The sequence below is a fragment of the Pan paniscus genome, chromosome 8 (genome assembly GCF_029289425.2).
Source record: "Pan paniscus chromosome 8, NHGRI_mPanPan1-v2.0_pri, whole genome shotgun sequence".
In the NCBI taxonomy this organism is placed as follows: Eukaryota; Metazoa; Chordata; class Mammalia; order Primates; family Hominidae; genus Pan; species Pan paniscus.
Window position 1 is genome coordinate 61716717 of NC_073257.2, and position 23520 is coordinate 61740236.

Genomic DNA, 23520 nt, shown 5'->3' on the forward strand with positions numbered 1-23520 from the left:
ATTACTATTGTTTTGTAATTCAAAATGAAGAAATGTGGGTTTTTCTACTTTATTCTTTTTCAGGATTTCTTTGGCTATTCTGGGTCCCTTGCAATTTCATATAACTCTTAGCATCAGCTTGTCAATTTCTGCAAAGAAGTCAGCAGAGATTCTGACAGGGATCATGCTGAATCTGCAGACAAATTTGAGGAATATTGTCATCTTAACAGCATTAACTCTTCTGATCCATGAACATGGGATGTTTTTCCATTTATTTAGGTCTTCTTTAATTACTTTCTGCAATGTTTTGTACTTTTCAGAGTGTAAGTTTTGCACTTTTTGTTAAATGTTATTAAGCACCTTATTCTTTTTGATGCTATTATGAATATTCTTAATTTCATTTTTGATTATTCATTGCAAGTGTGTAGAAATACGATTTTTTTTTTTGAGACGGAGTCTCGCTTTGTCACCCAGGCTGGAGTGCGGTGGCACAATCTTGGCTCACTGTAAGCTCTGCCTCCCAGGTTCGTGCCATTCTCCTGCCTCAGCCTCCCAAGTAGCTGGGACTACAGGCACCCGCCACCACGCCTGGCTAATTTTTTGTATTTTTAGTGGAGACAGGGTTTCACCGTGTTAGCCAGGATGGTCTTGATCTCCTGACCTCATGATCCACCTGCCTCGGCCTCCCACAGTGCTGGGATTACAGGCATGAGCCACAATGCCCGGCCCAATTGATTTTTAAATACTGATGTTGTATCCTCCCATCTTGCTGAACTCGTTTATTAGTTTCAATAGTTTTTTTTTTTTTTTTGGTGGATTCCCTAGAATCTTCTACATACAAGATCATGTCATTTGTGAACAGTCTTGCTTCTTCCTTTCCAACCTTTATTTTCTTCTTGCATAATTGCAATGGCTTAGACCCTCCAGTACAATGTTAAATAGAAGTGTGATAATGGGCATCCTTGTCTTATTTCTAATCTCAGTGGGAAAGCATTCAGTTTTTCACCATTAAGTATAAAGATAGCTGTAGATTTTTCATAGATGTTCTTTATCAGGTTAAGGTAGTTTCCTTCCGTTCCTCATTTTTCAAACATTTTTATGATGAAAGAGTGTTGGATTTATTCAAATGCACCTATTTTTGCATCAGTAGAGATGACTTTTTTATTATATTGATATAATGTATTACATTGATTTTCACATGTTAAGCCAATCTTATATCCCTGGGATAAATCCTACTTGGTGCATAATTATTTTTATATGTTGCTGGATTTGGTTTGCAGCATTTAGTTGAGGATTTTTGCAGGTATTTCATAAGACATATTGGTCTGCAGTTTTCTTGTAATATCTTTGAGCAGTTTTGTTATCAGGGCAATACTGGGAAGTACTCCCTCCTATTTCTTGAAAGAGTTTGAGAATAATTGCTATAATTTATTTGATTGTTTGGTAGAACACAGTGGTAAAACTGTCTGTGCCTGGACTATTCTTTGTGGGCAATTTTCAGAATCCTGGTTTAATCTGTTCACTAGTTATAGGTCTATTCAGATTGCCCATTTCTGTAAGGTTGGTAGTAGTGTCTACTCTTTCATATCAGATCCTAGTAATTTGAGTATTGCCTTTTTATTGGTCAACCTAGTGAAATATTTGTCATATTTATTGATCTTTTCAAATTACCAGTTTCTAGTAATATTTTCTCTATTTTCTATTCTTTAATTTCTACTCTAACTTTATTACTTCCTTCCTTCTCCTTGCTTTAGGTTTAGTTTGTTCTTCTTTCTTCAGTGACTTAAGGTGGAAGAAAGGTTATTGCTTTATTTCTTCCTTAATACAGGCACTTACACCTATAAATTTCCTCTAAGCACTTTTTTAGCTGCATCCGTACAGTTTATTTGTGTCTTAATTTTCATTAGCCTCAAAGTGCTGATTACCTTCTTGTTTTCTTCTTTGGTCTATTGGTCATTTAGTAGTGTGTTGTTCAATTTCCTAATTGTGAGTTCTTCAAATGTTCCCATTTTTTATTTCTAATTTAATCCTGTGATTATGATCACAAAATGCACTTTGCATTATTTCTATTCTTTTAAACGTATTGAAGTTTCACGGTCTAGCATAAGGCCTATCCTGAAGAATGTTCTATGAGCATTTGATAATGTATATGCTGTAGCGCTTGGGTGAAGTGTTCTATAGATGTCTGTTAGGGCTAGTTGGTTTACAGCGTTGGTCAAGTTTTCTATTTCATTGTTAACATTGTGTCTAGTTTTGTCCATTACTGAAAATAGGTTATGGAGTCTCCAATTATTATTGTGACCATTTTCTTCTTCCATTTCTGTCAGTTTTTGCTTTCTGTGTTTTGATACTGTTAAGTTCATACATATGTTTACAACTGTTATATCTTTTTGATGGGTTAACCTTTTTATCATTATAAAATGTCTCTATCTCTAGGAGCATTTTTGTCTTAAAGTCTACTTTGTCTGACAGTAGTATAGCCAGTCCAGCTTTCTTATGGCAATTGTTTGCACTATTTCTTTTTGTATCCTTTTAATCTATCTGTGTCTTTGAGCCTAAAGTGTGTTATCTATGGGAGCATAGATAACATAGAGTTGGAATGTATTTTTAATCCAATCTGATAGTCTCTGCCTGATTAAATTCATTAACATTTATTATTGATAAGTTGAATACACATTACTTTTTGTTTTCTAGTATCCATTGTGTTCTTTGCATTCTCTTTTAATATTGCCTTTTGCATCGAGTATTTTCTAAGGTAGTATTTTAATTTTATTAATAAGTTTTCAACTATATTTCTGGAGTTATTAGTGGTTGCTCTAGTGTTTACCATATACATCTTATCAGAATCTGTTAGAATTACACAAGCTTAACTCCAATAATATATAGAAGCTTTACTCTTATATAGCTATATTCCCTTTCCCCCTTTTTGTGATATTTTAGGTATACATATGGTATCTATTAATGTTACAAATCCAACACATTGTTATAATTATTACTTTACCATCTGCCATCATTTAATTAGTCTACTACAGCTTTGCTCCCAGCCACCTCCTTTGTGCTGTTTTGACAAATGTTACATATATGACATTTCTGTATGTTATAGACCAATACATCATATACGTATTATTTGATACAGTTGCATTTTAATCAGTTAAGAGGAGAAAAATATGCATTTATGTGACTTTTATAATTATATAATTGCTTTTACTGGTGCTCTTCTCTTGCTTTCAGCCTAAAGAACTTCATTTAATACTTCTTATTAGGCAGGTTGGTTAACAACAATTTTTCTGTTTTTGTTTATCTGGGAAAGTATTTCACTTATATTTTTGAATAATACATTTGCTGGATATAGGATTCTTGGTTGACAGTTTTTTTTCTTCAAGCACTTTGACTGTTATACCTGCCTTCTGGCCTCCATTATTTCTTTTAAGAAGTCAAGTATTAATTTTGTTCTCTAAGTGATGTATCTTTTTTTCACTCACTACTTTCAAGGTTTTCTCATCTTTGATTTCAGCATTTTTGACTATGATGTGTCTGTGAATCCCTCTGCATTTATCATGCTGGAAGTTCACTAAGCTTCCTAGATGTTTTTCAATCAATTTGGAGAGTTTTCAGTCATTGTATCTTTAAATATTTCCTTTTTCTTCTGTTCTTCTTGTACTCCCATTACATGCATACTTAATGGTGCACATAATGGTGCTTCACATTTCTCTGAGGTTTTGCTCATTTTTCATTTTTTTTCTCTCTGTTCTTTGGAAAGCATATCTCTCTTATTCTATCTGCCAGTTGGCTGACAATTTCTTCTGCCAGTTCAAATCTACTATTGAACCCCTTTAGTGCATTTTTTCCTTATTATAGTTTTTAACTTCATGAATTTAGCTCTTGCCACTTGGAGCTGGAGGGGATAAGAAATGCTGGCATCTTGCCCCTCCCTGTGAGGTACCACACCTCTGGACAGGGAGCTGAGGGAGACGGAGCTCTGTTTTCTTGGCTGCACCCACTGAAATGGGAGGGAGGGAGTGAGTGTGTTGTGGCTGAAATGTCTGACTCACTGTTCTTACCAAGATTTGGATTTTCTTGAATAAGCGTTACTTTATTCTACATGCTTTTAGGACAATTTCCAGTGGCATTAAGTGTTTGTGTCTCTCTGTATGAGAGGAAGGTGTTTATTTTTTGTTACAATTTTCACTAGTTATAGCTAATTCCTAGGACAGTGGGTCCACAGGGCCCTTCACATTGCCATTCTGGAAGTGAAAATCTAAAAGATATTTCAATGTTAGAAAATTTAACTGTGTACTTTACTACACCAAGAAAAGCTATACAATTATATCAATATATACCAGAAAAGACTTTGAGGACAATCATTCTACCATTTGTGATAATCAATTATGATACCACAATGATAAAAACAGTGGGTTACTAGCAAAGTTAGATAAATGGACCAATTTAACAGAATGCAGAGCCAAGAAACATTTCTGTACATTATATGTAAATTGGTAAAGGTGGCCTTATACATCAGGAGGAAAATAATAAACTATTTTTTAAAGGTGCTAGGGAAACTAGCTATCCATATGGGATTAATAATTTATAAGAATGTATTCATGACCCTAGCTAGGGAATGGTTCTTAAATAAACAAAAAAAATGGAAAGACTGAATTTACTATATTTTAAAACTTCCGTATGATAAACATCACAAAATAGATATGTGAATATGCTAATTCTCCATATTTTTATGTAAGTTAAAAGACTCACAACCAAAACTAAAAATCTATAAAACACCTAGGAATAAGCCTATTATGAAATGTGCAAGACATTTATGAAGAAAGTTATTAAAATTTCATCCAAGAATATAAAAGACTTTAATAAAATGAGGCCTATCATAACACTAATCAGAAACATTATATTAATTATAAAGATGTCTATTATTCTCAAATTAATGTGTAAACAAATGCAATCCTAGTCAAAAGAACACCACAATTTTACTGGAATTTAATAAACTAATTCTTGATTCAGCTGGAACAGAAAACACCCAAGAATAAGACACTGAAGAGGGGGAGAAAGGAAAAGGAACTTGCCCATGAATGGCAAAACACAATGCAAAGCACCAAATGACAGCGTGAGGAGTGTGGTTGGTAGAACCAACACCTGGATCCACAGGACAGAAATAGACAACTTAGCATGTGATGAGTTGAAAGCTGACATTTTAAACTGGTGGAGAAAAGAATATTTGTTGATCATTGGAATAACTGCCTTTTTGTTTTTGTTTAGGGGAGCAATCCTAAAAGATAAACAACCCACAGGAAAACTAGGCCAACATAACACTAATAGGCAATGTACGGTAGAGAGCTACAAATGGCCAATAAACATGGAAATGTTTGATTTTGTAAGTAATCAGGGAAATTCAAGTGAAAACAAGGTACTTTCAATCATGAGACTGGTTAAAACAAAACAAAACAACCTACCGATATTGATACCACTTACTGTTGGCAAGGATTTGGAGAAATGGGTCCTTTTATGGAGGGTGAATTGACGCAAGCAATTCTGCTACATCCACTGACATTTAAAATCTACATCATTAATCCAACAAGTCTGTGTAGGCAGAGCTATACTTACAGGAATAGAAATGTCTTGCATATAATATTAAATGAAAAGTTAGTTGCAAAATAAGTTTGGTATAACGCCATTAATATAAATTACATATTTAAAGCAAACTAGTTGCTATAATAGACTTCAAAAGACAGTAGCTTAAGCAAGTCAGTATTTTATTTTACTCTTAAATAACAGGTCAAAGGAGAGCAGTTCAAGACTGGCAGGCCAACTTCTCCTTCCTCAACACATCACTTCCATCTCTTGAGATGCCAGGTCACTACTGAAGCTCCCACTGGCCTCCCAGCCAGCAAGAAAGGGGAATGTCAAGGAGAGTGCATACCCTGCTTCTTTAAAGGGCCAATTGGGAAGTTTAAAACTTAGTCATATGGCCACAATTAACTATAAGAGAGGCTGAGAAGTAGTCTTAAGCTGAGCAGCCAGACGTCCAGGTAAAACTCAAAAATTTTATTAGTAAAGGAAGAATGGGAAAATGACATTATAGCAGCAGTCTGTGTCATGTGATTCTCTAAATGCATGGAGAATACACACCAAACCTAGGGCTGTACTTAGCTGTGGAACAGGTGCAAGATGGTGTGGGGGTGGGGAGGCAGACTATTGCTTGAACATTTTTAATGGTGATGGTATTAACATTTAATTTTTTGACAAAATTTTAAAATCCTTTATTTGTGCTGATAAAGCATGTTAAATACATTAAATCTATTTACACTGTACAAAGCTTTTAAAGTTCTAAAAATCAGATTTTTATCTAAATGAATAAATTTCTCTGTATTGTTAAAACCACTCTACTTAACTGCATTGTTCTCCAAGTCCCTCCAGCCAGGAGGCACGGTAACAATGTGTCAGATCTCCACACTGAGACACCACCTTCCCAAGATCATGGTACATCAGCAGCAGAACTGAGACAAAAACTGGAACAAGGACCACCTTGCTCCTACTGCATTATAGCTTTTGATAGTATTTGCTACTTGAAGAGAAGGCTATACCTTGTCTAGCTCAATACAGTTTATGTTTCAGACACTATAAGTATGATACCCAAATGCTTCATGAGTGAACAAGGTCAGCAGATCACCCTGAGAACAAGGAAGACACAATTTCCTTATAGGCTAATGATTATAAAAATAGAAATTAAGAGCTCCCCAGAAACAAACCACTTAGTCAAAAAGGAAGGAGTTTTGACTTTCTTCTAAGCCAAGTACTCAAGTTTAAGACTTATTGGCCTATTTAAAAATTCTTTCTATGACTTCTAAACAATGATGGCAAAGTGACAAAAATAATGTAATCATCTTCTTCCCTCATTATATATAAACCAAACTAAAAACAAAAGAAATGAACAAGCTATAATCCAAAAAAAACTAGAAAATCCTGACGGGAATCATATAGAACATTTACTAAGAAAAGGATTCTTGGCTTAAGCAAAATATTAGAGCAGAGAAAGCAAAACTCATGTCCTCTCATGCAGTCCGGCAAGGCCCCCCTGCCCAGAACCCTCCTCTCTGAGTCACATGGATGAGCAGACAGAAGATCTGGACACAGCTATCCATGTTAAGCATGAGAGAGATGTAAAGAAATAGCAGGGTAGGAGGGCAGGCATACTACAGAAAAATGAGAGAGAGGAAAAGAGCAGGCCAGAGAATACAAATCCAAGAAACAAACTGCACTAAGATAGCTAAGAAGAAATTTCAGGAATACGATGAATTTCAGAAAACAACACTTCAAAGATGAGATGATAAAATCATCCTGAGAAGGAAACAAGAAAAACATCAATTAGGAAAAGAGGAAGTCAAATTGTCCCTGTTTGCAGATGACATGATTGTTTATCTAGAAAACCCCATCGTCTCAGCCCAAAATCTCCTTAAGCTGATAAGCAACTTCAGCAAAGTCTCAGGATACAAAATCAATGTACAAAAATCACAAGCATTCCTATACACCAACAACAGACAAACAGAGAGCCAAATCATGAGTGAACTCCCATTCACAATTGCTTCAAAGAGAATAAAATACCTAGGAATCCAACTTACAAGGGATGTGAAGGACCTCTTCAAGGAGAACTACAAACCACTGCTCAAGGAAATAAAACAGGATACAAACAAATGGAAGAACATTCCATGCTCATGGGTAGGAAGAATCAATATCGTGAAAATGGCCATACTGCCCAAGGCAAATTACAGATTCAATGCCATCCCCATCAAGCTACCAATGACTTTCTTCACAGAATTGGAAAAAACTACTTTAAACTTCATATGGAACCAAAAAAGAGCCTGCATCGCCAAGTCAATCCTAAGCCAAAAGAACAAAGCTGGAGGCATCACACTACCTGACTTCAAACTATACTACAAGGCTACAGTAATCAAAACAGCATGGTACTGGTACCAAAACAGAGATATAGATCAATGGAACAGAACAGAGCCCTCAGAAATAACGCCGCTTACCTACAACTATCTGATCTTTGACAAACCTGAGAAAAACAAGCAATGGGGAAAGGATTCCCTATTTAATAAATGGTGCTGGGAAAACTGGCTAGCCATATGGAGAAAGCTGAAACTGGATCCCTTCCTTACACCTTATACAAAAATCAATTCAAGATGGATTAAAGATTTAAACGTTAGACCTAAAACCATAAGAACCCTAGAAGAAAACCTAGGCATTACCATTCAGGACATAGGCGTGGGCAAGGACTTCATGTCCAAAACACCAAAAGCAATGGCAACAAAAGCCAAAATTGACAAATGGGATCTAATTAAACTAAAGAGCTTCTGCACAGCAAAAGAAACTACCATCAGAGTGAACAGGCAACCTACAACATGGGAGAAAATTTTCGCAACCTATTCATCTGACAAAGGGCTAATATCCAGAATCTACAATGAACTCAAACAAATTTACAAGAAAAAAACAAACAACCCCATCAAAAAGTGGGCGAAGGACATGAACAGACACTTCTCAAAAGAAGACATTTATGCAGCCAAAAGACACATGAAAAAATGCTCATCATCACTGGCCATCAGAGAAATGCAAATCAAAACCACTATGAGATATCATCTCACACCAGTTAGAATGGCAATCATTAAAAAGTCAGGAAACAACAGGTGGTGGAGAGGATGTGGAGAAATAGGAACACTTTTACACTGTTGGTGGGACTGTAAACTAGTTCAACCATTGTGGAAGTCAGTGTGGCGATTCCTCAGGGATCTAGAACTAGAAATACCATTTGACACAGCCATCCCATTACTGGGTATATACCCAAATGACTATAAATCATGCTGCTATAAAGACACATGCACACGTATGTTTATTGCGGCATTATTCACAATAGCAAAGACTTGGAACCAACCCAAATGTCCAGCAATGATAGACTGGATTAAGAAAATGTGGCACATATACACCATGGAATACTATGCAGCCATAAAAAATGATGAGTTCATGTCCTTTGTAGGGACATGGATGAAATTGGAAACCATCATTCTCAGTAAACTATCACAAGAACAAAAAACTAAACACCGCATATTCTCACTCATAGGTGGGAATTGAACAATGAGATCACATGGACACAGGAAGGGGAATATCACACTCTGGGGACTGTGGTGGGGAGGGAGGAGGGGGGAGGGATAGCATTGGGAGATATACCTAATGCTAGATGACGAGTTAGTGGGTGCAGCGCACCAGCATGGCACATGTATACATATGTAACTAACCTGCACAATGTGCACATGTACCCTAAAACTTAAAGTATAATTAAAAAAAAAAATAAATAAATTCCCTTTTGGCCTAAAAAAAAAAAAAAAAAGAAAAGAAACTGAGGATCAAAGCAACACCATCACAGAACCACAAACACATAAACAGTAGTGAGATACAAACAGCCTTGGTTGGAATCCAAACTGCAGAAACAGGAAAGCCCGTCGCAAGGAATGCAAAGGCAGGCGCAAGACAAAGGCAACTGGAGAGAAGATAGCCTGCCAGCCTGCAGACAAGAGAGGCCTGGAGTGGTGTCACTTCATGGTAACGACGGCTGGGTCTGCTGTGGGCTGCAGTGATGTTTGCGTGCATGAATGTGTGTGGTTTTTATGTACCTACTTTTGGCTTTAATTTGATTTTTTTTAATGATAACACATTTTGTGACTGTAGGAGAGAAAAAGATGCCCTCTGCTTAAAGGAAAGCCAGGGTAAACTGAATACCCTACAGCTTTCCACAAATACATGTCTTATCATTTATTACCATACTATTTCATGCTTTACTAATAAAAATACTCACCAATTTACCAGTACCTTGAAAAGAGGATCTTTCCAAGAAAATTAATATAATTATCAAACAACAAATAACAAACCTGACCTTTGTGGGTGGCAAATGGTAAATATAAATGTTTAAAGTTTAAGCATCAAAATAATGCTGTTATCAGATATTGATGAACTTATTGAACAGGTCTGACTGAATGTAAGACCTGTTTTTAGCACCAATAAAAAAAATTATTGAGATTTCTGTTCTGCAAACTTCTAACTGTGCTCCCTGACAGCATCTTTTGGGTAAAGGAACAAATGTGCTCCAAGGAGTAACTGTTAGGTACCTGATTTTACAATATAATTAGATTGCCAAAAAAAAAAAATCAATCCAAGTATTTTCTCCTTTAGCTAGCATTATTAAAACTTTAAACTTTCAGAGAAGAGTTTCTTCTTCCTTAAAGTTTTAATTCTGAGGTAGACGTCATGCAAACAAACATCAAGTGCAGCCAACTTCCATTGACAAACATGATTATTAATAATAAATTAATAATCAGAAATGCCCGTTAGAAAAAGGGACTTGAAAGTTTAGGAAGCAATGTTGTTTAGCAGTATTCTGGCTTGAGTTTCCAAATTCCTTCACCACCAGAAGTTCTATGGAAAGTGCACAGATTTCTCAATAGTTCTCGGAAGACACAAGACTGTGATGCAGATAACTTGGATTCAAACTCCTGCAGTATCTCCCTGGTGCTGGCCTGGCCATCAGTGTGGGCCTGGAAAGCGATGAAGTTTCTCATCTCCACCAGAAGGTCATCGTGTTCTGTGGTGGGCAGCAGGGCAGAAGCTTCCTGCAGGTGCCCGCTTTCACTTTCTAAACGCTCTGGCAGAATCAGGTGGTTTCTAGCTCTCATTTTAGCCAAGAGTGAGGAGGAAGCGAGGGCCCCGGATGAAGAGTCTGCATCTTCTGCTCTTCCACTAAAATGCTCAGGGACATTATCTTTTCCCTCCTTTTTCATGATGCCATCCTATAAAAAGAAGACCACTATATTGATATATTTAATTTAATGCCCCCACTTCCTTCCCCAAAGGCTGTGAAGGGTCAAAAGACAACACATGTGCCAGGGTGGTGAGGTTGACAGGGTGAGACTGAGACTCCACCTAATGAAAAGGGAAAGGAGGAGGGTCTGGTATCTAAATCCTCCCACTGTTAAGAGACCATTTCCTAAAAAAAAAATAAAGAGGGGGCAACCAAGCCATTCCCTTAGTCACCACCACTCAACACCGTGGTGGACAGGAAGGCAGAGTGGAGGCTTCCAGGCAAGGTTTCAGGAAAATCTGTCTCTAGGAGGCCCAGGACCACTTTCAGTACCTGTGGGCTTTTCCTGTTCTTCCTCTCAAATGGACCCTGTACACTGTGGATAAGGAACAATATCATAGCTATACTTCTTTTTCTTCACTTTTAAGTCTTCTTACTCTTTCCTACCTTACATCTAATGCAAGTTGCCTTAAAAAAACACAAATCTAACTCTGAAAGGGTCTCAAATCCCTACTGCTAAAAGCACAGAACATGGGAAGTCAAAAAGGTACTAGTATTCCTAAACATGTTCATATTAACTTAAAATTGGAGTCTGAATCTGGGAGTTTTAACATAATCCTTAATCAGAAAGACCAGAAAGACCAGAAAGACTTCCACTGAATGGTGGAGTCTGGACTAGTTTTAACCACAGTAGCACTCAAGGCAAGCAGGGCATTCTTGAGCAGAGAAAGACAGGCACTCTGCTCTAGCAGGCAGTGAGTTACAGACACCAACATTCGAGGCAGTTTTCTGGACCTTTATTTCAGAGGGTTGTGGTCTCTGGAGCTGGCACTTTCCCTCTAGACAAGGCAGGCTGTCCTAGCAGCGACACACCTATCCCTGTGTCAACCTTCTAATGGCAAAACAGAAATGCTGTTACGGATCTTGGGTTAAAGACTTTGTCTTTAGGAAATCAGCAGGTCCTTTTAGATTCAAGTGAATGTGCATTGTAAATCAGAGCACGCAACACAAATATCAGGTGTCATTACACCAGAGATGACCATTTTCTTCACATCCAGAATCAGGTGAAATTTTCACAGCATTCAATCAAGCAAGTCTCACCCTGGAAAGCAAAAAGGTTATCTATATTACCTGGCACTTCTCTGTTGGAGATGTTGATGAAGGATGCTGCACAGAGAAGTTAGAATTCCTTTTCTTACCAAATCTACTCCTAAAAAAGGAAAAGAATCACAGTAGATTAAATGTTTGCTTTTGAGACTTAGAGATCAAAATATTCTTTCAACAATGAACTTCTTCCTGGAAACATTTCCATCTGCATGCTTATTCTTTCACAGCCATGCCATTTCTGCTCTATCCCCCTCGATTCTTCCACTCCACCCTCCTAGAAAGTAACTGCTGGCCGGGCGCAGTGGCTCATGCCTGTAATCCCAACACTTTGGGAGGCTGAGGCAGGCAGATCACTTGAGGTCAGGAGGTCGAGACTAGCCTGGCCAACATGGTGAAATCCTGTCTCTACTAAAAATACAAAAATTAGCCTGGCATGGTGGTGGGAGCCTGTAATCCCAGCTACTCAGGAAGCAGAGAATGCAGTGGGCCAAGATCACACCACTGCACTCCAGCCCGGGCGAAAGGGTGAGACTCCATCTCTAAAAAAAGAAAAAAAAAAGGAACTGCTGCATCTCAGAATGAGAACCACTCAGTATCTTGTTCAAAAGATGATGGGAACCATTCTCAATTCCAAGTAGGAAAATCATTCTAAAAGAGCATACTGAATAGCAAAGTAATTAATGTGTGCTGTAAACTGGCTAATTATCTCATTAAGGTTTAATCATTATCCTGTATCTCTTACTATTTTTAACAACACCATCTCTCAGATAAAACCAATCACTTCTCCTGAAGCCACTTTGGAAAACAGGGGATGAAAGCAAGGAGGAAGGCAAAGTTATAACAGTATTTCTCCAAGTCACCCAGATTTGGCTGCTATAATCCCTCCCTGGGGATTTATTCCTGAAGAGAAATAACAGTATAAGCCTCCACACCTGCCCTGATTTTATTTCTAGCCTTAGTTGTTTGGACTCCTTGCAAGTATGGCATGCAGCAATCTCTTACTTTTTTCCTGCTGGTGCACCAGAAATCCCCCTGTGGCCAGTCCAGGTGGGAACACCAGACACTGCTCCCAGACACCGCTGACGAGAGAGCCTCAGTGCTTTCAGGGCATCCTGGGCCACTCGGTTGGCTTCTGCCTCCACCAGTACATAATCTGGGCTGGCTCCATCCATGATGGCATCGTGCTTCATGACACTGTGCACGCCAACTAGCAAGAAAAGAAATAGCAAAGTGATATTTCACTCTGTATGCAAGAAAGACACTTTTCTCCTCTGTATAAGTACAGTACTGTAGTAGACAAAAACAAAGTGATAGTACACTTAGAAAACCCTAGAGAATCAACGATAAAAAATAGTAAGATAATTCAAGCAACATAAAAAATATAAAATTCACACACAGAAACCTATAACCTTCCTATTTACAAACAATAGCCAGCTAAAAATATAATGGTGGGAAAATTCTATTTACAGTAACAGAAAACACAAAACACTTAGGAATAAACCCAAGCAATGTGTAAAGCCTATATGGAGAAGACATGAAAACACTCCTGGGAAGATAGACTATCAGACTTAAACAAACAGAAAGACATCCCTTGCATTTGAGTAGAATGACTCAATAACCATTTTCCCTGAGTTAATTTATATGTTTAATGTAATCTCAATAAAAATGTCAACCTTTCTTATGAAGCTAGACAAACTGACACTAAAGTTCATACAGAACAATAAACCTTCATGAATAGATCAGAAAACACCGAAAAGGCAAAGTAACACCCTATTGGACAATAAAACACGCTCCAATTACAACAGTTTGGTGCTGAGGAAAGAAGAGACACAACAGGAGATTGACCAGAAAATAGAAATAGATTGAACTGCATTTGGAAATGTACTACATGATAAAGGCATCTCTAATCACTGAGAAAAACTTATTTGAAATAAATGATGCTACAAACGTTGGGGCACAAACGTTGGGGCAGTTTATCTTTGAACCAAGATAAAATCCACACCTCATACTCCAAATGGATCAGAAATCTGAATGTAAAAAGCAAAACCATACAAGTAGTACAAGAAAACATGGCAAATTATCATATGATCTATATGTAGAAAAGTCTTAGAACTACAACTCCAATTAATAAAAGACTGACAAGTTTTTTTTTAAAAAAAAACCTGTTTCATAGGAAAAAAATCATAATAAAGGACAACCAATGAGGAAATACTTGTAACATATATGAAAAATGAAAAGCTAACATCCCTAATATATAAAGAACTCTTTAAAACCAAGGGGAAAAAGGGACCAAAAACCTGATTTAGAAAATGGACAAAAGACATGAACAGACAAGTTCACAGAAAGAAAAATTTTTTTAATATAAATGGTCCTATAAAAAGTTCAATTTCACTCAAAGAAAATAACTGGAAATTAAAACTTAAGATATCCTTTCTCACCTATCAGATTGGGAAAAATTAAAAGTGTAACACCACACTCTTGACAAGCCTCTGGGCAACAACTGCTGGTGACAATTCAAATTGATCTAAACCTTACAAAAGGGAGTTGGGCATTACTCAAACAAACAAACAAAACAAACTTACATATGTGTTTACCTTTTGATCTAGCAATTCCTCTTGTATAAGCACAGGATTATTTAGTGCAGCACTGTGGCTAAAAGAAGCTATAAAAAATCTAAATCCTCATATGTGGATAAACTGTGGTACAGGTTGAATATCTCTTACCCAAAATTCTTGGGACCAGAAGTGCTTCAGATTTTGCCTTTTTCAGATTTTGGAATAATTGCATATACCTAATGAGACATCTTGGGGATGGGCCCCAAGTCTAAACACAAAATGTATATATTTTTAACATACACCTTACACACATAGCCTGAAGGTAATTTTAATATAATACGTTTATCAATTTTGTGCAGGAAACAAAGTGTTAATTGTGTTTTGACTGTGACCCATCACATGAAGTCAGGTGTGGAATTTTCCACATCTGGCATCATGTCAGTGCACAAAAAGTTTTGGATTTTAGAGCATTTTAGATTTCAGGTTTTGGGTCAACATAGCAGAGCACTCTAGCAATAAAAATTGCTAAAGGAGGAATAGCTCTCTGTTAACTAATACTGCAGTGGCTGTCAGGATATATGAAGTTTTTTTAAAAAAAGGAACAGAAGATAATATAGTATACAACCTTTTGTGTAAGAGAATAAGGGAATATAAAATTATACATGTGCCTGCTTATTTCTACAAAAGAAACTGATATAGTTCAGCTGTGTCCCCACCCAAATCTCATCTTGAATTGTAACTCCCACAATTCCCACGTGACATGGGAGGAACCCAGTGGGAGGTGATTAATTATGAAGATGAGTCTTTCCTACACTGTTCTCATGAGTGAATGAGTTTCATGAGATCTCATGGTTTTAAAAATGGGAGTTTTCCTGCATAAGTTCTCTTTGCCTGCTGCCATCCATGTAAGATGTGACTTGCTCCTCCTTGCCTTCTGACATGACTGTGAGGCCTCCACAGCCACACAGAACTGTAAGTTGACTAAACCTCTTTCTTTTGTAAATTGCCCAGTCTTGGGTAATGTCTTTATCAGCAGCATAAAAATGCACTAATAAAGGCAATTGGTACCAGTGGGGAGGTGCGCTCCTGAAAAGATATCCCAAAATGTGGAAGCAACTTTGGAACTGGGTAACAGGTAGAGATGGGAACAGTTTGGAGGGCTCAGAAGAAGAGAGGAAAATGTGGGAAGGTTTGCAACTTCCTAGAGACTTCTTGAATAGCTTTGACAAAAATGTTGATAGTGATATGAACAGTAAGGTCCAAACTGAGGTGGTCTCAGATGGAGATGAGGAACTTGTTGGGAATTGGAGCAAAGGTGACTCTTGTTATGTTTTAGCAAAGAGACAGGCGGCATTTTGCCCCTGCCCTAGAGATCTGTGGAACTTTGAACTTGAGAGAGATGATTTAGGGTATCTGGCGGAAGAAATTTCTAAGCAGCAAAGCATTCAACAGGTGACACGGGTGTTGTTAAAGGCATTCAGTTTTATAAGGGAAGCAGTGCATAAAAGTTTGGACAATTTGCAGCCTTATAATGTGATAGGAAAGAAAACCCCATTTTCTCAAGAGAAATTCAAGCTGGCTGCAGAAATTTGCATAAGTAACGAGGAGCCAAATGTTAATCCCCAAGACAATGGGGAAAATGTCTGCAGGGCATGTCAGAGACCTTCATGGCAACCCCTCCCATCACAGGCCCAGAGGCCCAGGAGGAAAAAGTGGTTTCACGGGCCTGGCCCATGGTCCCCATGCTGTGTGCAGCCTGGGGACTTGGTGTACTGTGTCCCAGCCACTACAGCTGTGGCTGAAAGGGGCCAACAAAGAGCTCAGGCTGTGGCTTCAGATGCTGCAAGCCCCAAGCCTTGGCAGCTTCCACACGGTGTTGAGCCTGAGGGTGCACAGAAGTCAATAACTGAGGTTTGGGAACTTCTGCCTAGATTTCAAAAGATGTATGGAAACTCCTAGATGCCCAGGCAGAAGTTTGCTGCAGGGGCAGGGTTCTCATGGAGAATCTCTCCTAGGGCAGTGCCGAAGGAAAATGTTGGGTTGGAGCCCCCACACAGAGTCCCTACTGGGGCACCACCTAGTGGAGCTATGAGAAGAGGGCCACGGTCCTCCAGACCCCAGAACAGTAGATCCACTGACAGCTTGCACCATGCACCTGGAAAGGCTGCAGACACTCAATGCCACCCATGAAAGCAGCCAGGAGGGGGGCTATACCCTGCAAAGCCAAAGGGGCAGAGCTGCCCAAGACCACAGGAACCCACCTCTTGCATCAGCATGACCTGGATGCGAGACAAGGAGTCAAAGGAGATCATTTTGGAGCTTTAAGATTTGACTGCCCTGCTGGACTTCAGACTTGGGTGGGGCCTATAGCCCCTTTGTTTTGGTCAATTTCTCCCATTTGGAATGGCTGTACTTACCCAATGCCTGTAACCCTATTGTATCTAGGAAGTAACTAACTTGCTTTTGATTTTACAGGCTCATAGGCAGAAGAGACTTGCCTGGTCTTGGATGAGACTCTGGACTGTGGACTTTTGAGTTAATGCTGAAATGAGTTGAGACTTTAGGGGACTGTTGGGAAGGCATGATTGGTTTTAAAATGTGAAGATATGAGATATGGGAGGGGCCAGAGGTGGAACGATATGGTTTGGCTATGTCCCAGCCAAATCTCATCTTGAATTGTAACTCCCACAATTCCCACATGTCATGGGAGGAATCTGGTGGGAGGTGACTGAATTATGGGGTTGGGTCTTTCCTGTGCTGTTCTTGTACTAGTGAATGAGTCTCATGAGATCTGATGGTTTTAAAAATGGGAATTTCTCTGCACAAGCTCTTTGCCTGCTGCTATCCATGAAAGATGTTACTTGCTCCTCCTTGCATGATTGTAAAGCCTCCCCAGTCATGTGGAATTGTAAGTCAATTAAACCTCTTTCTTTTGTAAATTGCCCAGTCTCTGGTATGTCTTTATCAGCAGTGTGAAAACAGACTAATACAGAAACACATGAAGGAAATGCCAGAAACTCATGAGACTGGTAAGGTAAGGAAGGGGTGGGGATAGGGTGGGGGATGACACTACTCTGGTATTCCTTTTGGCATATTTTGTCTTTTGTTACTATGTTAATGTGTTACTACTCAGAAGATAACATAGAGTCAACAAGGATGGGAGGAAACCCTAAAGTGGAATACAAACAAATAAATTAACCTAACTGTATTTTAAACTGATAGCACACACTGAAAATATGATGAAGGGTGAGAAAAAAGAACTAAGTTATTTTTGACCCAAGTAGTGTTTTGACCAAAAACTTAGACTAAAGACAAAAAGAAATAAAAACAAATATTGAACTTTAGTTAGTATAAATAAAAACAAATATTGAATTCTAGTTAGTATAACTGTTTCTTGCCATAGTTCAGGTTAGAAATTGTAAAAAGCTACCATGTATCCTAGGATTGACAAGTAACTCAGTACGTTGTGAATGAAGGTCTTGAAGAAGGAAGCTACAAACATGGAAAGGGCCCTAGGGTGCTGAAATGAAATTGGAGACAACAGTATTCCCTCATCTTATTTTGCTTTTTGGAGCTTATTAGAGTGTAACTGATATGCAATAACTGCTGAAGTACAGTATTTGGTAAGTTGTGACATTATGTACATACCATGAAACTATCACTACAATCAAGACAATGAACATAGCCGTCACCTGCAAAACTCATGTCCCTTTGTAATCCCACCGTCAAATACCCCATGCCCAGACAACCAATCCAATTTCTGTCATGACTGTGTGTTTTCTAGAATTTTATGCAAACGGCATCAGAGTATGTACTAATCTTACTAGTCCGAAAGTCATCCATGCTGTAGCATGTATCAATACTCTACTTCCTTTTATTGTTGATTAGTATATATATTTTTTGAGACGGAGTCTTGCTCTGTCGCCCAGGCAGGAGTACAATGGTGTGATCTCGGCTCACTGCAACCTCCACTTCCCAGGTTCAAGCGATTCTCCCGCTCAGCTTCCCAAGTAGCTGGGATTCCAGACACCCACCATCATGCCTAATTTTTGTATTTTTGTAGAGATGGAGTTTCACCATGTTGTCCAGGTTGGTCTCGAACTCCTGACCTCAGGTGATTCACCCACCTCGTCCTCCCAAAGTGCTGGGATTACAGGCGTGAGCCACCAAGCCCGGCCTGTCGACTAGTATTTGATCATATGGATATGCCATGGTTAGTTTAACTATTGACTTGTTGGTAGACATTTGATTTCTACATTTTTGGCTATTACTAATAAAGCTGCTATGAATATTCATGTACAAGCCTTCGTATGGACATATTTTTCCATTTCTCTTGGGCAAATACATACCCAGGACTGAAAAAGCTATATCACAAGGAAAGTGCACGCCTAATTTTTAAGCAACTGCCAAACTGTTTTCCAAAGTGATTGTGCCATTTTACATTCCCACCAGGCGTGTATGAGACCCAACTGCTTCACATCTTTACCAACACTTAGTATGGTCAGTCTTCTTTCATTTTAGCCATTCTAGAGGGTGTATAGTGGTATCTCATTATGGTTCTAATTGGCATTTCCCTAATAACTAATAATATTAACAAGTTTCATGTATTTATTTGCCAGCTACATATCTTTCTTGGTGAAGTCTGTTCAAATTATTTGTCCATTTAAAAAATTGGGTTATACATTTTATTATTTTTTGACATGGGGTCTCGCTCTGCTGCCCAGGCTGGAGTGCAGAGGCATGATCACAGCTCACCACAGCCTCAACCTCCCAGGCTCGAGCAATCCTCCCAGCTCAGCCTCGCCAAGTAGCTGGGACCGCAGGTGTATGCTACCACACCTGGCTATTTTTTTTTAAATTTTTTGTAGAGATGGGATCTCACTATGTTGCCCAGGCTGGTTTTGAACTCCTAGGCTCAAGCAATCAACCCACCTCAGCCTCTCAAAGCGCTGGGATTACAGGCTGAGCCACCACACCCAGCCAGTAATTTTTGATTGGGTTCCAGACATTGTGAATTTCATCTTGTTGGATGTTGGGTATTTGTATATTCCTGTAAACACTCAGGTAGGGCTGAAGCAGTGCTCACTCTAAGGCTGATCATTCCCTACTACAGAGGCAAGACTCCCTACTCTGTATCATACTCAATGCCCCATGAAATATTTTTCCAGTCTTAGCTGGTGGGAACAGGCACTATCCCTGGCCATGGGTGAGCACCAGACATGTTTCCTCTAATTCGAAAAGTTAAAGAGGAAAGGCCTTTTCACTGACTTTAAGTAGTTTTCTTGCACAATGTGCTGGTCAGTATTCAGCTGAGTGCCAGTGGAGACTCTGCAGACCTGTGGGGTTCTCTCCCTGTGCAGAGCTGTCTCCGCTATCGTCTCTTGCATGTGAATGCCAGCCACCCTGGCCTCCCCTGATGCTCAGCTCTGTCTTTTCAACAGAGGGTCTGCCTGGACTCCCATCTGGGTTCTCCCTCTTTCTGTTACAGCACGAAAATTCTCTCAAGGCAGTAGGGCAGGGCAACTGGAGAGCTCAGTTCATTTGTTTCCCATCTCTCAAGAGATCACTGCCCTTTGGTGTCTGAAAACCATTGCTTCATATGTTTTGTCATTGTTTTCATTGTTTCACATGGAAGGGTAAACGTTAATCTGCCTTTGCTGGAAGCCAAATTCATGGTTTTCACAGACATAGAGACAGGTGTATCTGTGCAATTTGTTGTGCATATATATGCATGTATGTATGTGTATATGTATGTACACAACAAACACATACACACACATACATACATCTATTTCCTGATACTATTGGCTACGAAAGCAATGACATAATAGCAGCAATGAACACTCTGAGAACCTGGATCCTAGTTCCTAAATACCATTCTCCAGGGTTCCTTGAAGAAATGGCTGATTCCAGGGCTGGCACAGAATACAAATTGAGCTCAGCATATATTAGTATGCCAAGAAGAAAGGAAGTGCTCAAAGAATGGTGGGGACATACCAGAGGGACAAAGGAGCCAGCTTGAAGGAGCTCCCACCCATGAGGCAAATCTAAGACAATACGAGCATCATAATACCCCTACTAATGGATTACAGTCATGGAAAAAAAAGAATCCATTAGTCCACACTGATCTAAAAATAAATTAATAAATAAATAAGAGAGAAGGAAAACCTTCCTTACAATAGAATGTTAATCACCATTTGGCAACCATTGTAGTAATAACTGACTGAGGAAAGAATCATCAATAGATATTAAAACTAGTGGATAAAAGTTTGATGAGAAATAGGATATTTACACAGTCTCAAAGCATATTCCTTGAAAGCACAAATTAATTACAAAGGTAAAAATATTAACCTTAGCATTGAGAAACCTGGCAGACTCCACCTTAACCAAGTGATCTTAAAAATCAACTTGTAATAGGTCAAACCAGCATGTGTCTCCTGATAGATGCACTGAGTAAGATACGTTATCACCTCTGTGGCATTCCTACCAAAAAAAAAAATGTATGCATAGATGGGTGTGTGTGTGAATGATAAAGCAAAAGCTGAAAAATGTTAATAACTTAGATAAAGGATATAGGAGAGTTCTTCATATTATTCCAACTGATTTTTTTTTGAGACCCAACTGATTTCTTTAAGTTTGAAATTACTTCAAAATATGAAATTAACAAAAAAATTAACCATGCTAAATAAAAGTCTTTCTGAAATGCTACACATAAACCTGCCTTCTTAAACTGAGTGCCATAAGCAGCAATCTTTGGTAACTCAAGGCCATCACATTGTGAACACAGTGACTGCTAAGGGATCACTAAGCAGGGCTATCTATATACTCCATGGTCTTGAGCAATTGTTGAGTCTACATCTCCTAACTTTTCTCCCTTGACATAAGCTATCAGCTTTCATACTTCTAGAATGTCTGTCTCTAGCCACACGCTTGTCTCTCTCCCTTATGATGTTACTTTAATCTCCTGTGGTTGGAAAATCAGATTAATGTAGCATATAGCATGTAAAGTAACTGCCTACTAATGTTCAGGTAGTACACATCTATTTAAGAATTGCACACCTCCCATGAGTGGCCATAAGTACTATTGTTTTCCAAAGTTTCAAATTATTCTAGGTCTTCAGAAAAGAGGTGTAAATACAATTTTTAAAATGTCAATATATTTCAAATCTAAATTTTTGAAGAAAAACACTAATGGCTGAGAGCCCTCTATGCACCATCAGTTAAAGACTGCTACTGCTAGAAACAGCCTACTCATTTTCTGATCCTAGCATCCCTGTGGCAAACGTATCAAATGGATTACCTGATTTTTTGAAAAGCTTTTCCAAAACATAATCGTCATTGCTCTGTTCCTTGGCCTCCCTCTTGTTTTCACTGTCTTGCTTCTGGTAACGCCTTTTCTTCACCAGGTGTGGAATTCGAGTTCCTTCAAACTTGGCGTCTCTGCAATGCTTAGAGTTCTTAGGCTTTTGCTTTGGTCTCAGATGTTTCTCCAGGGTCTCTTCTTCTGCCACACTATGATGTTTTGTTTTTGACTTGTGCTTATAAAAATTATTTTCCATTTGTTTATTCTCCCAAAAAGCTTCTGTTTGAGCCTGGCTGGGTCCTTCTCTTTTGTAAGAAAGACCTAACTTTTCATCAATGCTTTCATCACCAGATGGCCTAGAAGTTTTGCCTGTTCCTGAAGAATTTGAACATTCCCCATTTCCACTAATCACTGACAACTCTTCTGGTCCAGATACTGCATTTGTCTCTTCTCCAAGCCTATCATTGCTAGTTACATTACTACTCATGTGAGGGTCATCTTTCAAAGGATCACTTCGATTAGAAGTTACTGCATTTACTTCAGCTCCTTTAGCCTCAGATTTCTCTTCAGATGATGTGGCATCATTTACAGACATGTTAGAAGCAGGGAACTTCTTGCGTTTTGGAACATCATGGTCTGCTCCAAAGGCTGGTTGAATCCTTCTTTTTAGATGGCATTTGGGTGTCTGAACATCTGATCCAGTTCCTGTAAAGAGGAAAAACACCACTAATACTATATTGTATCATCTTGTGCAATTGATTACTTTAAATTAAATGATTTTATGTAATACCTGCAAAAATTGCACTTGTTTCAGTGCTCTGGGATGCATCAGGACTAGTCAGAGTAAATAGCTCATAGAGATCATTGGATTTGAAAAACCGCCTTTGTTTTGGGTCTTTTAGCACTCTATTTGTCAAAAACTGCTTGAAGATTTGTCTAAAAAAATAAAAGATAAGCTGGTATAAAACAGTGTGTAGCTCTACCTAAAAATTCAAGTTATAAAGCAATATAAGAGAGAGATGATAACAGCTGCTGCATGAATGGCTAAATAATCCCCCAAACTTTCAGCCTTGGAAAACTACAATTCAGGAAATATATAATACATCAGTTAATCTCCCAGGTCTTGCAGAATTTAAATTAGAAATAATACCTTATTATTTACACCGAATGAGCTTTTTCAACCTCCAAGATCTAACACATTTCAAGAAACACCTTTTCACATGCCATCATGTGACTCATAGTCTCTCTTAGCCTCCTTGACTTGAATACTAAGGGTCCTGCCCTGCCTAGAACCTTCCTATCATAGGGCTCAGCAAACTCTCTTACCTGGGCTTTGCAATGTCTCCACTCTGACCTCTCTCTCCCTGCTCCCACCTGCAGGTCCACACTCTGCTGAAGCCCCACACCACTGCCACTCTGGAACAGGCACCTCCACCAGCCACCCTGTCCCTCCCTGTCATTTATTCTCCTGGCTAAAGCATGAATCTATAAAAGGAAGCTCTCTTCTCACAGGATCCAACTCGTCCTCCACCCTCACACAACACTCCCTCGAGGAAGATGTAATGTTCCAGGAATAGCCCAGCATGTGGTAAAGGGCACAGAGCTTCCTATAAAAGCTGGGCTATGGCTCAAGGATAAAGTCTGTGGTGGGGGAGTGGGAGAAGCTGGCAATGTCTTGATTCTACTGTTGAAGTTACCACTGTCTAAAATCCCCTAGTCAT

The 23520-nt window shown here is 38.7% G+C and overlaps 1 protein-coding gene across 2 annotated transcripts in view; it reads right to left on the reverse strand.

The window, feature by feature from the left end:
- Positions 1 to 5724: 5724 nt before the first annotated feature.
- ERCC6 (ERCC excision repair 6, chromatin remodeling factor) overlaps positions 5725 to 23520 on the reverse strand; it is an 88743-nt gene continuing 70947 nt past the window's right edge. For both annotated transcript variants that reach the window (XM_008961167.4, XM_003809030.5), the window contains exons 17-21: positions 22590 to 22735; positions 21797 to 22504; positions 12944 to 13148; positions 11966 to 12044; positions 5725 to 10823 (exon numbers count right to left, since the gene is read on the reverse strand). In XM_008961167.4, coding sequence (XP_008959415.2) covers positions 10404 to 10823; positions 11966 to 12044; positions 12944 to 13148; positions 21797 to 22504; positions 22590 to 22735 — 1558 coding nt within the window. In that variant the 3' untranslated portion in view covers positions 5725 to 10403. The remainder of the gene's footprint in view (positions 10824 to 11965; positions 12045 to 12943; positions 13149 to 21796; positions 22505 to 22589; positions 22736 to 23520) is intronic.